At 41.5% G+C, this 17261-nt stretch overlaps 1 protein-coding gene across 4 annotated transcripts in view; it reads left to right on the plus strand.

Annotated features, from left to right (window-relative positions):
• kmt2a (lysine (K)-specific methyltransferase 2A) overlaps positions 1 to 17261 on the plus strand; it is a 194021-nt gene that overhangs the window by 50604 nt on the left and 126156 nt on the right. For all 4 annotated transcript variants that reach the window (XR_010016608.1, XM_063038155.1, XM_063038156.1 and 1 more), the window contains exon 4: positions 9552 to 9729. Coding sequence is in view for 3 of the 4 variants with exons in the window: in XM_063038155.1 (XP_062894225.1) it covers positions 9552 to 9729 (178 nt within the window). In the remaining variant the exon portion in view is untranslated. The remainder of the gene's footprint in view (positions 1 to 9551; positions 9730 to 17261) is intronic.

A 17261-nucleotide genomic window follows, 5' to 3' on the forward strand; every position in this document is an offset into this window, starting at 1 on the left:
TCACAATACTCCAAGTGCTGTCTGATCAATGACTTATAAAGTCTCAGCATTACATCCTTACTTTAATGTTCTAGTTCCTGCAAGTTAACCTTTAGGGAATCTTGCACAAGGACTCCCAAGTCTCTTTGTACCTCTGATTTCTGAATTTTCTTCCCATTTAAATAATAGTCTATGCCTTTATTCCTTCTACAATAGTGCATGGCCATACATTCCCTACACTTTATTCCGTCTGCCACTTCTTTGCCCATTTCCAAATCTGTCTGATTCCGTTTGCAGTCTCACTATTCCTCAACACTACCTGCCCCTCCACCTCCAAATAAATCCTAATCCTCAGTAGTTTGTCCAGTACTTTCCCTATTCTGACTTGATGCTGATCATTCTGCTGTTTCTTGGCTTACACCTAGCGCATTTCCAGAATTAGGGAACAACAATAGCTGTCATCTGATCTTGCACCCTATCTCTGGATAAGGATGATGCAAAAATCTCTGTCTGAGTTCTTGCCATCTCCTTGCTTGCTTTCCAACCATCCTGGGATAGATTGCATCAGGATCTGGGAATTTGTTCTCATTAATTCTCCTCAATATCTTTAACACTTCCTCCTTCCTGATACAAGTGTCCCAGGTTATTAGGATACACTTCCACTAATTTTCCATCTTTCCCCCTGTGAATATAAACAGCAACTGTTCATTCAGAACATCACACACATCCTTTGGCTTCATGCACAAACTATTTCATTATTGATGAATGTGAATGATCCCTTCTCAATAGGTTCTTGCACTGGACCTGAGCTAACTTCTAGGAAGATCTCAGCAATACTTTGGCTGCAAGTACGTCCCATGGCTGTTTCTTGATGAGGGTTTAAACTGTTGTTCCTTTACTCTAATACCATATGCTGCCTTACCTTGCTATATTAAGTGTGGTATCCAGATCCAAATACAACATAATATTTTGCTGATTCCTAAGTATCAGGCTTTCTGTAATTGTGATGATAGGATCTTGCCAGTTATTACCTTGTCCAGACAGTAGGTGCATGGAAACACCAGTTTTACAATTCCTTACAATGTCACAGGCTATCTTCCAATACTTCATTGTCATTGGGTTAAAGTCCTGAATCTGTCTCCCTAACAACACCATGGGTGTTTGTTCAACACAAAAACTGTAGTCATTAAAGAAGGTATCTCAGTCATTTTCTCAAGGTCATTTTCAGGATAAAGAATAAGACCATAAGCTATAGAAGCAGAATTAGGCCATTTAGCCCATTGTGTCTAGTTGTGTGAATGGTATTGCCGGAGAAAGTTACTGGTAGATACAAAGCAGCTTCTTTATTCGACAAAACAAGGTACAGCAGGCATCATATGGAGATGCTTTCAGTCGAAAGGTCTGCTGGCCCAACATGGGACTGGATATTTATTTGCTAAACACAAAGGGCAATTCCATATTTACAAAGAATAGACAATGCTTTCTTTTGAAACTACATACAAACTTCACACCTTCTGATTTGCATCCATCCCACAGATGCCAGCAGCGTTTGGACTGGGATCCATAGGTTTTAGGAATGCATTTGTTCCAAACTGAATCCACAATGCACTATCTAGGAACAGAAGACTGGTAGCCAAAACCATTTGCTAAATGTAAATGTCCTAAACCCAAAAATCACTCTAACAGTCCCTTCTTTTGGCCCTCCGGGAAAAAAAATAAATTTGTACCAGGAGTATCTACTCAAATAGGGCAGCAAAAACGCCCTGCCTCGAAATCCCCCCCTCCAATTTTGTGTGCCTTGATATCTACCCTAGCATTTCCTGATTGCTAACTACCAAATGTTAAGCAGAGAGGTTGTTCCAGAAATTTGAACAAGTCTTTAGAAATGCAGCAGTTTTCATATGCCTGTCGGCTCTTTCCCTGCAGTCCGATTGCAGCTTAATCACATTCCTTGTCTTCACCCCTTCATTCTCTGGTCGCTGAAACACTTTTGTTCCAGGAGCAACCACAGGCCCTCTCATCAAAGTACAGGAAGGGGTTGGGGTGGTCTCTATGTAAATAACTGCAAGGGCCTTCTGAACTGTCCAGTCGATCACTGGCCCGACTGCTGAAAGAGCCCAGCTCATTTGGGTTTGTTCCTCATTCAGACTGGGGGTGACTGCCTTCAGATGCTGTGTGCAGTCTGAAATGCCATCGAAGTTGTGGAACTTGCGGTCTTTGCTTCAACTTAAAAATCCTTGCTCATCTATTTTCCAATATCTTTTCTATGCTATCAAACTAATCATCTACCTTCAGCAACTAGCCTTTATTACAGAGTACCATCATCGTCATGCTTTAGCATGCTATTCACGGTTTTCTGTCATGCTCTCAGTGTCTTCTGCCACGTTCTCAGTGTCTTCTGCCACACTCTTTGGGGGCTTCTGCCTTTGCGTTTCCCCCAGGTATGTTTTCATCAGCTGTGGTCAGGTCTGGCATGGCCAGCTGGTGTCCCTCTCTTAGGTTCTCTGTAATTACATAGTTACTGGGTACACTCAGTCCCTCGCCCTGTCTGTGGGAGCAACAAGAGGGTGAGTCACATGCTTTAACCTGAGTCCAGTGTTTCCACTGGCTGCCTCACCGAGTCTGCACACAGACACAAGTATCATTGGTTAAGAGTACCATCTGTGGTCCTATCCACCTGGTGGCAAACCCTAGCCTTTCTGGCATCGCCCTCACCATGACGTGGTCGCCGGGCTGTGGAAGGACCATCTCCCTTCCCTCTGGCTCTCTTTGATCAGTGATGCACTGCTGTTGTTTTGCTTGGTCCTTCAACACTTTTAAGTTGGGTACAAAGCTCTTTCACGTATTGTCATTCTATCCCTGTAAGCCCTGGGCTTCCCGCGACCCATAATTACCCCATAAGGGAGTCACATTGCTCACCCCATCAATAATTCATAGGGACTGAGACCCAACGTGCGGTTCCGGGTTGTGCGCAATCTCATCAAGATTCCTGGTAATATATCAGCCCATGTCTTTCCTGTCTCAGCTATAGCTTTGGTTAAGGCATTCTTGATGGTTCTGTTCATCCTTTCTACCATCCCTGAACTCTGGGAGTGGTAGGGTATGTGGAACCATTGTCGAATCCCTAGCAGTCGGCACATTTCCTGCATCACTTTCCCTGTGAAATGTGCTCCCTGATCTGTATCTACCTGAACTGTGGTTCCCCACCTTGGAAGGAATTCCTCAACTAAAATCTGTTCAGCGGTGCTGGCGGTGCATGTTAGATTGAACTTTTCCGAAGTCAGCGCTGTGACTTTATGAAAAAGGGCTGGACTATTGTGGAATTCCTGGGGGAATCTGGCCCGTGTATATTGCTGCTCACCCAAGTTGAATGCAAATTGGTGTTGAGACTCAGATGCTAAGGGGAGCCCCCAAAATCCATTAGCGATATCTACGACTGGAGAAACTTTATGTTCTGGAGACAGACCATTCAGGATTGCTACAGGGCTTGCTACTATGGGATGCAATCTCAGCATGGTCTTAAGGGTGATATAGCCTGTTGTTAATGAATATGATCTACTGGGCTTCTTTACTGGCCATATAGGAGAGTTAGTAGTCACCACAGTCTCTCTCAGTATCCCCAGGTGTTTTAGTTCCTTCACTTTACCCTGAACAGCGGTCAGTACGTCAGTTTTATAGGAAACTGCTTAATGAGATTTATACAGACGCCCCCCTCTATTTTAACTGGGTTTATCTTTACTCGACCACAATCTTGCTTGTGTGTATCCCACACTGCTAGCTCCAGTCTCTAATGATCGGGGCAGCTGCGACTATGCGACAGGTTGTGTATTCTATTGGTTGTACATGTTTGCTGCCGTGACTTGTCCATATTATTTCTTCCTTTCCTGAATCTGTAATGGCCCCTGCTTCCCTTAGTATGTCTATTCCAAGGATGGTGCCCTCATTATTTGTACATACCCAGAAATAAACTGGAAGCTGCCCTCCCCCGATTTAGCATATCTGTGACTCTCTTCTTTCTGGTTTTCGCTGTTTTCCCTCCTACACCCCGAAAATAAATAGCCTGTCCGGTTGTTGGCAAGGGTAGGTCAGTTATCGATACAGATGCTCCTGTGTCCACTAACAGATTGCATTGCTGGCCTCCTAACAATGCTGTTGTGTACATCTGCGGGTCACCAGCGCTGGCAGTGGGGCCCGCTGCCACATCTTTTTCTGACCTAGGAGCCGTCTTTACTAGCTCTATGATCTGATTAACAGTCAGATTGGTCAGACTGGCCCATGAAACTATCACAGAGTGGGTCGACCCCACCATTATGCCTAAATCTAAAATTTCCTGTTGGGCTGAGCTCAGGCCTTCCTTCGTCGTTCAGACTGGGGGTAGCTGCCTTCAGATGCTGTGTGCAGTCCAAGTCTTCCTGAAAATGACGAAGGAAGGCCTGAGCTCAGCCCGCCAGGAAGTTTTAGATTTAGGCATAACGGTGGGGTCGACCCACTCTGTGATAGTTTCATGGGCCAGTGAAATAGATCAAAGAAAGTGCAAGAGAAATTGTAAAGTAGCCATAGTGGAAGCAGATGCTGTGATGTCCCAGAGTTTGTTTTGTTTGCTGTCAGCCAGGGCACGAAGTAAGGAGCTGCTGGAATAGACGTGGGAAGGTAGAGTTGATATGCTACAGGTGCGTCCTGTTGGGACATGGTTGGAGGCAGTGTCCAAAAAAAGAGGAAAGAAAAACAGGTGACGTTCATCATTTTCAGAAAGACTTGGTTGTCCCTCCCTGGATTATCCAGCCCGGAATTCTCCTCATACACTCGATATTTGTGTTCTGCATAATCCATGGCTGTCTCATCAGCTTTTTGAATCACTGCTATTATCGTTCCCCAGTTACTCACCTCCTCCCAGTCGCTGCCTCACTTCCCCTTTAGAAAAGTGACATTTTTCTTCATTCCTGGTGTTCCTGGTAGTTGCCCAGATACCATCCCGCACCCCTTGGGTCATCTTGTCCCACATATTGCTCGGGCACTTCACTTTTACCAACACGTGTATATCTTTAGGGTGCACCTGGTGAATTTCAACCATTTCCTTGAGCTTGTGCCAGAATTCTGAATTCCAACATGCAACTGAGGGCAACTATGACAAAATGCTCTTGTTTCTCTCCGGGGGTGAAGGGTTTATGAATGGTCGTAATCAGGGTCAAGGGCTGGCTTGGATCATTAGGGTTCTTGACCTGACATTACTTGATCTCAATAGATGCCATCCTGACCGATATATCTGGGTAAAACCTCTTCCTGAGATACCTCCATACTAATTTCCACACCACGCAAAATATTAGAGACAGGTACCAGTTAAACAGCATGTACTTAAAATCGCAAAGTGTGTACTCCTCAATCTGCCACTTTTTAGCATCTGAACTCATGATGTCTGCTGTACTCCTTTGAATCACACTTGCAAAACGTATACGCTTAAAATGCAGCTCCCCAAACGAGTATACATGCCCCCATTCTGGCGTCCTGAACTGTCGGTAACCACCCTTCGCAAATGGTGGCTCCGTCCTAGCAAATTAGCACGCAGTTTCCTCGCTTACGTAAACACACATGCACGTGCACACTCTACTTTTATATCTACCAGTTCCGTGTTCGTGATACCTTGTGTTCCCGTGCACCACCAACCTGAATAGGTCCAAGCGTGAATACTAATTTAGAAAATACTCACCCACTTAGACTGCTAAGATCGCTGGCCACGTGACGGGTCATGAAGGTATCCCATTCCTGACACCAAATGTTGTTGCATGAATGACATTGCTGAAGAAAATTACTGGGAGATGCAAAACAGCATTTTATTCGACAAAACAAGGTACAGCAGGGATCATATGGAGAGGCTTTTGGTGGAAAGGTCTGCTGGCCCAATGTGGGGCTCGATATTTATTTGCTAAACACAAAGGACAATTCCATATTTACAAAGTATAGACAATGCTTTCTTTTGAAACTACATACAAACTTCACACCTTCTGATTCACATTCAGCCCATAGACGCCAGCAGAGTCTGGACTGGGATCCACAGGTTTGAGGAATACATTGTTCCAAACTGAATCCACAATACATTTGCTAAATGTAAATGGCCTAAACCCAAAAATCACTCTTAACACTGTCTGCTCAGCATTTCATCATGGCTGATCCAATTTTCCTCTCAGCCTTAATCTCCTGCCTCCTCCCCCCCCCCCCCCGCCCCGGGGTATCCTTTCATATCCTGACCAATCAAGAATCTATTGTTACGTAACCAGCAACAATGAATATTAATCGGGACAGGTTATATAAAAACAACCAAACATTTATTAACAACCAAACACGTATAAACGATAAGGAAAAAAAAACAAAGGAAAACTTTAACCGGAGGTTAACAGGTACGCAGCCCTTTACCAACTCCACTCGGCTCTGGTTCTTAAAGCGTTAAATGCAAAAGCAGTTCTTAAAGCGATACAGTCAGATATAGTTCTTAAAGCGATAACTTCGAAAGTCCAACAGTTTTACACATTCAATTGGGAGAGACTTCTCTGGAGAAGTGTTTCTTCACAGACACACCTGTACTGCTGGTTCTGTCCACAGGATTCACGATACCGAAAATGAACAGTTTAAATCGACTGACCTTAAATTCCTTTTAGAGAGAGAGAGAGAGCACCTTTTTGCATGAACTCATTGGGCTTTTGCAAGAGTTATCTCGATGCAGGTTCCTCTCCAACGAAGACTCAATAAGGTCGATTCTTTATTAAATTGCCAAACGATGCCGACTTCTCTCGATCCTTCACTTCAATGAATTCTTCACTCTCCCTTCAAAACTGTCAGAATTGAGTAAATTGGCACTTCCAGCCACAAATTTCCAGTCCAAGTAATATGGAATCTTTCAACAGAACGTACAACCATTTTAAAAATGAAACTGCGTCATAAAAACAAACGCAACAGAAACAGAGGCACAGCACGTTATACCTGGAAATCTACAAACTCAAAAACTAACTGCGTCACCTGGGTCGACCCTTATATAGTCACAGGGCACATGTCATCACGTGACCTCACATCGGCGGGAAAATCACATCAGGTGACCTCCAAAAGACCAGTACATCATTCTCACAAAAAATAACAGATCTCCTTGAGCATGTAACACTATCAACCTCTACCTTATTAAATATGCATAAAGACTTGGCCTCTACAGCTGCCTGTGGCAATAGATTCCACAATTTCATTCTCTGGCTGAAGAAATTCCTCCTTATCTCTGTTCTACAAGGATGTCCCTGTATTTTGAGGCTGTGTTCTCTGGTCTTAGACAGTCCCACCATAGGAAGCATCCTCTCCACATCCGTTCTATCAAGGCCTTTCACCATTCGATATAAAAGCAAGAATGTAATGTTGAGACTTTATAAAATACTGGTGAGGCCTCACTTGGAGTATTGCGAGCAATTTTGGGCCCCTCATCTCAGAAAGGATGTGCTGAAACAGGACAGTATTCAAAAGGGGTTTACAAAAATGATTCCAGGATATGGAATCATTTTTGTAAACCCCTTTTGAATACTGTCCTGTTTCAGCACATCCTTTCTGAGATGAGGGGCCCAAAATTGCTCGCAATACTCCAAGTGAGGCCTCACCAGTATTTTATAAAGTCTCAACATTACATTCTTGCTTTTATATTTTAGTCCTCTTGGAAATGCTTGCTAAGTTCGCATTTGCCTTCCTCACTACAAACTCAACCTGCAAATTAACCTTTAGGCAATCCTGCGCAAGGACGCCCAAATCCCTTTGCACCTCAGATTTTTGTGTTTTCTCTCCATTTAGAAAATAGTCAACCCTTTCATTTCTTCTGCCAAAGTGCATGGCCATACACTTCCTGACACTGTATTCCATCTGCTATTTCTTTGCCCATTCTTCTAATCTGTCTAACTCCTTCTATAGCCTCTCTGTTTCATCAAAACTACCTGTTCCTCCATCTACCTTCGTGTCATCTGCAAACTTTACAACAAAGCTATCAATTACATTATCCAAAAATGTAAAAAGAATTGGTCCCAACACAGACCTCTGTGGAACACCGTTAGGCACTAGCAGGTTTCCTTCATTCCCACTCTTTGCCTCCTGCCAATCAGCCACTGATTTGTCCATGCAAGAACCTTTCCTGAAGTACCATAGGCTTGTTAAACAGCCTGATGTGGGGCACCTTGTCAAAGGCCTTCTGAAAATTGAAGTACACAACATCACCCGAATTTCCTTTGTTTATCCTGCATTTTACTTCAAAGAGTTTCAACAGATTTGTCACGCAAGATTTTCCATTGAGGAAACCATGTTGACTACAGCCTATTTTATCATGTGCCTCCAAATACCCTGAGACCTTATCCTTAACAATCAACTTCAACGTCTTCCCAACCATTTCCTTTTTACTGCCTCTCCCTTCTTGAAGACTGGAGTGAAGTTTATAATTTTCTAGTCTTCTGGAACCATTCCAGAATCCAGTGATTCTTGAAAAATCATTACTAATGCCTCCACAGTCTCTTCCTTTTAGAATCCTGGGTTGTACACCATCTAGCTCAGTTGACTTATCTACCTTAAGACCTTTGTTTCCCAAGATCCTTCTCCCTAGTAATGGTAACTTCACACACTTCATGACCCCTGACACCTGGAACTTCCACCATACTCCTAGTGTCTTCCACAGTGAAGACTGATGCAAAATACTTATTCAGTTCATCTGCCATTTCCTTATCCCCCATTACTCCCTCTCCAGCATCATTCTACAACAGTTCGGTATCTACTCTTGCCTCTCTTTTACACTTTGTCTCTGAAGAAACTTTTAGTATCCTCTTTAATATTATTGGCTAGCTTACTTTCACGTTCCATCTGTACCTTAATGACATTTTTAGTTGCCTTCTACTGGTATTTAAAAGCTTCCCATCCTCTAACTTCCCACTAATTTTTGCTCTATTGTATGCCCTGTCTTTGGCTTTGACTTCTCTTGTTAGTCACAGTTATGTCATCTTGCCTTTAGAATACTTATTCCTCTTCCTCTTTATCCTGTGCTTTACAAATTGCTTCCAGAAATTCCAGCCACTGCTGCTCTGCTGCCATCCCTGCCAGTGTTGTTTTCCAATGAACTCTGGCCAACTCCTCTCTTTTGCTTCTGTAATTTCCTTTACTCCACTGTAATACTGATACATCTGACTTCAGCTTCTTCTCCAATTTTAGGGTGAATTCGATTGTATTATGATCACTTTTCCCTCAGGGTTCTTTTACCTTCAGCTTTCTAATCAATTCTGGTTTAATACATGTTGACTCTGGCAGTGACACTCACACCCTGAGAATGAATATTAAAAAAAAACATTTCTGACGGTGCTAGTGATTATCAATAAATGTTAATCTGATTATTTATCAATTATGTTCTGAGTACTTTTGGAATCTTCTTTGACAAATATGAGATTAATTTTACATATGTATTATAGATTATTGATATCACTAAGGTTTGCATACATAATGAAAATGAACCAGAAATCTCTTTTGTTTTCAGTATTTCTGATGAATTATCTTTCCTAATATTTTGTTGAATATATCAGGGTCAAGAAAGTGATTCTTCAGAAACATCAATACCAGGCCCTCGAATAAAACATGTTTGTAGACGGGCTGCTGTAGCACTTGGTCGGAAAAGGGCCGTGTTTCCTGATGACATGCCTACCCTGAGTGCCTTGCCTTGGGAGGAGCGAGAAAAGATACTATCTTCAATGGGAAATGATGGTAAGCCTGTACAAAATTGGACCTCAGTTTGTCTGTTTCTCAAGCGCAATTTTAAAAACTTCTGGTTCTGAATATTCATTGAATTATGCTACTATGGTTTCTAAAACATGAGTCTTAAAATATTGACATATGAAAGTTTACGAAGTTATTTTAATTTGGAATTTCAGTCTGAGGAGCATAAGGGATTATTTCAAACTATTAATAAAGTTTTAATCAAAATTGAATTAGCGTTCAATTTTTCTTCCAAGTTACTCGCCTAACCAGAATTATGAAACAATTAAAGTAATGTAATTAAACATGCAGTCTCTGGTGAATAAAATGGATGATCTCAGAGCTAGGGTGCTGAATCAGAGGGACATTAGGACCACGTGTGTCGATTGTTTCACAGATTCCTGGTTAACCCCTTCCATACTGGTTGCAGCGATTCAGATCAACGGGTTTACCATATACCTTCAGGATAGATCTGTAAAGTCTGTCAAAAGCGGAGGTGGAGTAGTATGCCTCATGATCAACTCTTCTTGGTGCACAAATATATCAGTGCTGTCCCAATTCTGCTCAATGAAGTGCTGTTCTTTTTACCTACCATGGGAGTGCTCTGGGGTCATTTTGGTAGCAGTTTACATTCCACCTCAGGCCAACGTCAAGCAGGCGTTAGATGATCTGAGCAATGAGATCAACGTGTACGAAACAGCGCACCCTAACGCCTTCACCATCATTTTCGGAGATTTTAACCAGGCCAGTCTGAAAAAATCACAAAGTAATTACCATCAACAGATTACTTGCAATACCAGGGGAAACAATACACTGGACCATTGCTACACCACCATCTAGAATGCCTGCCATGCTAATCCACATCCTCACTTCGGGAAGTCTGATCACCTGGCTGTACTTCTACTCCCTGAGTATAGGCAGAGACTGAAGACTGCAGCATCAGTAGTGAGGACCAAGAAGGTATGGACAAGGGAAGCACAGGAGCACCTACAGGACTGCTTTGAACGGTGGACTGGACTGTATTCAGGGATTCATCTTTGAACCTGAAGGAGTATGCTGCAGTTGTTACTTCATTAAAACCTGTGTGGATGAGTGTGTGCCTACAAAGTCTTATTGTACATTCCCAAACCAAAAGCCGTGGATGAACCAGGAGGTACTTCGTCTGCTGAAGACTAGATCTGTGGCATGCAAGTCTGGCAACCCAGGCCTGTACTAGAAAACCAGGTATAATTTGCTGAGGGCTATTTCAAGGGCGAAGAGACAATTTCAAATGAGGTTGGAGGCAACACCAGATGTACGACAACTCTGGCAGGGTCTGCAAGACATTACTTCCTACAAAGCGAAACCCAATAGCATGAATGGCAGCGATGCTTCACTACCAGATGAACTCAATGCCTTCCCGCTTTGAAACGGAGTATATAACTACAGCTGTGAAGATCCCTGCTGCACCCGTTGAGACCCTGTGATCTCTGTCTCAGAGGCTGATGTTAGGCTGTCTTTAAAGAGAGTGAACCCTCGGAAGGCCCCGATGGACGATCTGGTAAGGCTCTGAAAACAGGTGGGTCAAGGACATTTTCAACCTCTCACTGCTATGGGCGCAAGTTCCTACTTGCTTCAAAAGGGCAACAATTATACCAGTGCCTAAGAATAATAATGTGAGCTGCCTTAATGACTATCGCCCGGTAGCACCCACATTGACAGTGATGAAATGCTTTGAGAGGTTGGTCATGACTAGACTGAACTCCTGCCTCAGCAAGGACCTGGACTCACTGCAATTTGCCTATTGCCACAATAGGTCAACGGCAGACACAATCTCCATGGCTCTCCACATGGCTTTAGACCACCTGGACAACACAAATACCTGTGTCAGGATGCTGTTCATCAACTATAGCTCAGCATTTAATACCATCATTCCCACAATCCTGATTGATAAGTTACAGAACCTGGGCCTCCGTACCTCCCTCTGCAATTGGGTCCTTGGCTTTTACCAGGAAGACCACAATCTGTGCGGATTGGTGATATCATCTCCTCCTCGCTGACAATCAACACTGGCGCACCTCAGGGGTGTGTGCTTAGCCCACTGCTCTACTCTCTGTATACCCATGACTGTGTGGCTAGGCATAGCTCAAATACCATCTATAAATTTGCTGACGATACAACCATTGTTGGTAGAATCTCAGGTGGTGACGAGAGGGCGTACAGGAGTGAGATATGTCAACTAGTGGAATGGTGTCGCAGCAACAACCTGGCACTCAATGTCAGTAAGACGAAAGAGCTGATGTGAACTTCCAGAAGGGTAAGACGAAGGAACACATACCAATCCTCATAGAGGGATTAGAAGTGGAGAGAGTGGGCAGCTTCAAGTTCCTGGGTGTCAGGATCTCTGAGGATCTAACCTTGTCCCAACATATTGATGTAGTCATAAAGAAGGCAAAACAGCGACTATACTTCATTAGAAGTTTGATGCGATTTGGTATGTCAACAAATACACTCAAAAACTTCTATAGATGCTCTGTGGAGAACATTCTGACAGGCTGCATCACTGTCTGGTATAGCAGGGTGGGGGGGGTGGGCTACTGCACAGGACCGAAAGAAGCTGCAGAGGGCTGTAAATTTAGTTGGCTCCATCTTGGGTACTAGCCTACAAAGTACCCAGGACATTTTCAAGGTATCTCAGAAAGGCAGCGTCCATTGTTAAGGACCCCCAGAACCCAGGGCATGCCTTTTCTCACTGTTACCATCAGGTAGGAGATACAGAAGCTTGAAGGCACACACTCAGCGATTCAGGAACAGCTTCTTCCCCTCTGCCATCCGATCCGAAAATGGACATTGATGCCTTGGATGCAACTTCACTTTTTCAAAAACGAAAACAGTATTTCTGTTTTTTGCATTTTTAAAAATCTATTCAATGTACGTACACTGTAATTGATTTATTTTTTTTTCTCTCTTCTATATTATGTATTTCATTGAACTGCTGCTGCTAAGTTAACAAATTTCATGTCACGATTCATCCAGATAATCTAAACAAATGACATTATCTGGAGAAAGCTGTTTGCACATATTTTGTTCTGTGAAATATTCACTGAACTTAGGCTATACATTAGTTGTCTGTGATCCTATTCAACTGGTGTCTAAGTGCTATTTCCAGGGCATGGTTTCGTTTGAACCAATGAAGATAGGCACTTCAGAAAATATATAACTGTTTGAATAGTATGCAGATTAATTGTAAAAAAAAATGCCAACATTGTTATTGTCATTTTCAGGAAGTCACTTAAAGTTTGTATTAGTTTAATTATTTAAGGTTATTAATTATTATAATTAAATAATTGTGTGCAGTTCTGGTCACCGAATTATAGGAAAGATGTCAGTAAAATTGAGACAGAGGAGGTTTACTAAAATGTTACCTGGGTTTCATCTCCTAAGTTACAGAGAAAGGTTGAACAAGTTGGGTCTTTATTCTTTGGAGCGTAGAAGGTTGAGGGGGTACTTGAGAGAGGTATTTAAAATTATGAGGGGCATAGATAGAGTTGACGTGGATAAGCTTTTTCCATTGAGAGTGGGGGAGATTCAAACAAGAGGACATGAGTTGAGAGTTAAAGGGCAAAAGTTTAGAGGTAGCATGAGGGGGAACTTCTTTACTCAGAGAGTGGTGGCTGTGTGGAACGAGCTTCCAGCAGAAGTGGTTGAGGCAGGTTCGATGTTGTCGTTTAAAGTTAAATTGGATAGATATATGGACAGGAAGAGAATGGCGGGTTATGGGTTGAGTGCAGGCGGGTGGGACTAGGTGAGAGTAGGAGTTTGGCACAGACTAGAAGGGCCGAGATGGCCTGTTTCCGTGCTGTAATTGTTATATGGTTATATGGTTAATGTGCGTTTATAGAAAGCCATAGTTTTTACTTGCTTGAAAAGCAGTTGTTCTTCCTCCCTTATAATTTATCTGCATAATGTTATGATTGCTTTACTGAATCACGTTCTGTTAGTCGTGAACGGTAGCCAGTGGTTAATTTGTTGAATGATGGATATATTTGAACGTGGATTATTTTTAAGATTTATCACTCCACTGTAGAATGGAGGGCATGCAATATTTGCTGCAAAAATTTGACAGTAGTGAATGAGAATGTGCAAGCATGCAGAAGTTAGTGCCTGCAAATTGGTTTAAAACTATAGTTTATTTGTGAGCTGGGAATAGTTTTGCAGTTACTGTTTCAGCCATGTGGAAGTGTTCACAAGGTCTGACCGAAATTTGATAGCTATTCCTGGAAGCTTATGTGCATGTCTGGACACAGCTGTCTTCCAGCAGTTTACAATTCAAGTATTTGAGGTGCTGGACTTTTAAATATTTAAACTGATTTTACCAAGCTCTTGGAATGTTTGTAAGCCAGGTTGAGTGTTCCCTGCATGTACTGTAGTTGAGAAATGCTGTTAGTCTGCTTCCTCCACAACACTGCTTTGGATAAGGCCTCAATTATAAACACTTATTTATACTCCGACCCTGGTATTGTTTTAATTGAGCACTGCTAAACTGGGTTTGAAAATGAGCTAATTTACCACTGGGATGATTGGACATATGCCTCAACTGGATGTATTGCTTCAAATAAAACTTTGAAACTATGTCTGTAACTATGTCTGTCTGCATTTTATCCTTATTCCAAGTTGTTTTGGCAAATATAAACAGCTACATTGGTTTAGTGTATTGATACATTCTCTCTTTAAATTTTATTTTTATTTGGATAAGGTATTCACAAGTAATACACAAACTTTTTTTTAACGTATATAACCTTTTCCATTTTTTATGTGAGTAAATCTATATTAATTTGTACATTCACAAGTGCACATTGATATATAGTCGGCCCTCCTTATCCGCGAGTTCTGCATGCGCGAATTCAACCAACCGCGAATTGAGAAAACCCGGAAGTGCTCTTCCAGCACTTGTTGTTCGAATCATTATTCCCTAAATAATGCAGTATAACAACTATTTTACATAGCGTTTACATTGTATTAGGTATTATAAGTAATCTAGAGATGATTTAAAGTATACGGGAGGATGTGTGTAGGTTGTTGTGGATCAGGATCGGAAAAAAGCCGCAAGTTCTCTTACTAAGTAAGTTGGAACAGGTACATCCGGTATTATTTAGCATCAGTTAGTCAAATGTTTGTCTTAGTATATAGTATATATTTTACCTTTCCATGCATATAAAACACTTAAGAAACGTATGTTTCAGCGCCAAGTTCGATCTAGTGACACATTGTTCCTGAGCGCGCTGTCCATCCATGCTGGGTTGATGTGGAGGATCAAAACCCAAAACCCCAAAACCCAATAATTAAACCATTGCATTACTTAGTAATAATTGTAGCTTTAATCGGGCAGGGCCTTTCTCATTTTATCCTTTAAAATTGTTCCGATTGTTGACCGACTGTATCTTAACGCTTTTCCGATGACCAATGGCATTTCACCTCTTTCTGATCGCTTTATTATTTCTACTTTATTTTAAATTGCAATCGTGATTATTTTCGCGAACAGAAACACTGCGGATTCAGAGCTCTGCCGCTGGGTCCTAATGTCCTCTGCACTGAGACTGGTTAAATAAGGTCCGGGGTTCCGCTGGGTCCTAAGGTCCACCGCATTTAGACAGGTTGAATAAGGGACTTGAGCATCCGCGTTTTTTGGTTCCAGAACCAATCCCTCGCGGATAAGGAGATCCGACTGTAATATAGAAAATAATTAGGCACTCAAATAGATGTTTATGTGCAATTGTAATTCCACTCTCTTAAACTAAATAATAATAGTTATTATAAAAAGTATTAATAATAGTGGTTGAATACTAATTTCCATGTATCTCTTCTGGTCTATTTCTTTCTGGTCCGGAATTTCCCCAGATCTTTTCTTTACTTGTGCTAATTCCACATTTTCCAAAAGAAAAGAACAGTAAACATTTGAGCCAAGGGTGCTTACATTAACACTATTACTATGTTGGTGAGGGAACAGTATAAACCATTAGGAGAGTCATCTGAAGTCTGCTCGCTCTGGGGTTATAAATTCAATCCATTTATTCCAAATTTGATAACATTTTTCCTTTTGAATTCTCAGAGAGTAGGTCATCTTTTCCATTTTAAATATTTCCAAAATGATTTCATGCTAATCTTCTAATGTAGGTGCTGTTGGATCAAACCACTTTCTGGTGATTGATTTCTTACTTGCCACTAAAAGGGCCTGCAGCAGCTTTATATCTTTCTTCTGTTCCATAAACAATACATGCCCCAAGTAGAGAGTCTCAAAGTTCAGAGGTATCTGAGTCTTAAATACCTTAACTAATGTTCTGTGAATACGTTCCTAATATAAACTTAATTTAGGGAATCCCAAAAAATATGGAAATGATTTGCCTCCTTGGAGCCACACCTTCTCCAACATGCCACGTTTGTGTCTTTATATTTTTCCTGTTATGGGGTCTTGAAGTATCTTATAATATTTTTCCAGCAATGTTCTCTCCAAACCAAAGAATTAGTCGAAGACCGCTGGAAGCTGCAGATTTTCCCCCAAGCCTCCTCTGAAAGTACCAATCCCGCTTCTTTCTCCCACTTCTCATTAATATGCAATGTGTTTTCATTTTTGGCATGAGAGAGGGCATTATATAATCGAGAAATTGATTTACTTGGTATTAAACTGTAAGCCGAATTCAGAATCTTGAAAAATTCTAGTTCTACTGTTGATAAGTCTGTATATCTACAATTCTGGTTAACATGATGTTGTACTTGTAGATACCTAAAAAAAAAAGTCATTGTGTTCTTGGCCATGTTTGTCCTGCAGGGATTGAAAACTTTGTAATACACTTTTATGTATGAATGAGCGGTAGGTTGTAAGCCCTTTCTTTATCCATCGTTCAAATCTTTTATCTCGTCTGCTGGGAAGAAATTCGGTATCATAAGCACACCATCTGAAAAGTTTTAACATGTTATTGATTCCACATGAATTAGCCACCTTCTGCCATACTTTGAATGTGAGATTTATCAAGCTGTTTTTAATCTTTTCCAACTGGGCCATCAATCCTTTGTCCGCTATTGAGGCCTGTAGAGGAAAACTGTCAATCAATCCATATTCTATTTCCTTCCATCTAACCTTATATTCCCTATTGCAGCAATATAACAGAGGGATTATCTGTGAAGCATAAAAATAATTTCTCAAACAAGGAAGTGCCATACCTTCTCCTTCCTTTCCTAACTGTAAGGTGTTAAATCGGATTCTAGGTTTCTTTCCTTGCCAGATAAAGCAGGAAATCCATTTGTCCCATTCCCTGAATTGGTTATCGTCCACCTCCACAGGTAAAGTCTGGAAAAGGTAAAGTAACCGTATTTATCCTTGAATTTAAACTTAAAAAGGGGATAAGATTCCACCTATGTATATCTGCTTGTACCTCTGAAATTAATGGCCCATAATTTACCTGTGACAATGTTGAAAGATCTTTTGGCAGGGTTATTCATAAATATTTTAATGATTTAGCTTCCCACTTAAGATCATATGTATCCTGCAGTTTTTTGGATGCTGT

Source organism: Mobula hypostoma, chromosome X2 (genome assembly GCF_963921235.1).
Source record: "Mobula hypostoma chromosome X2, sMobHyp1.1, whole genome shotgun sequence".
Classification (NCBI taxonomy): Eukaryota; Metazoa; Chordata; class Chondrichthyes; order Myliobatiformes; family Myliobatidae; genus Mobula; species Mobula hypostoma.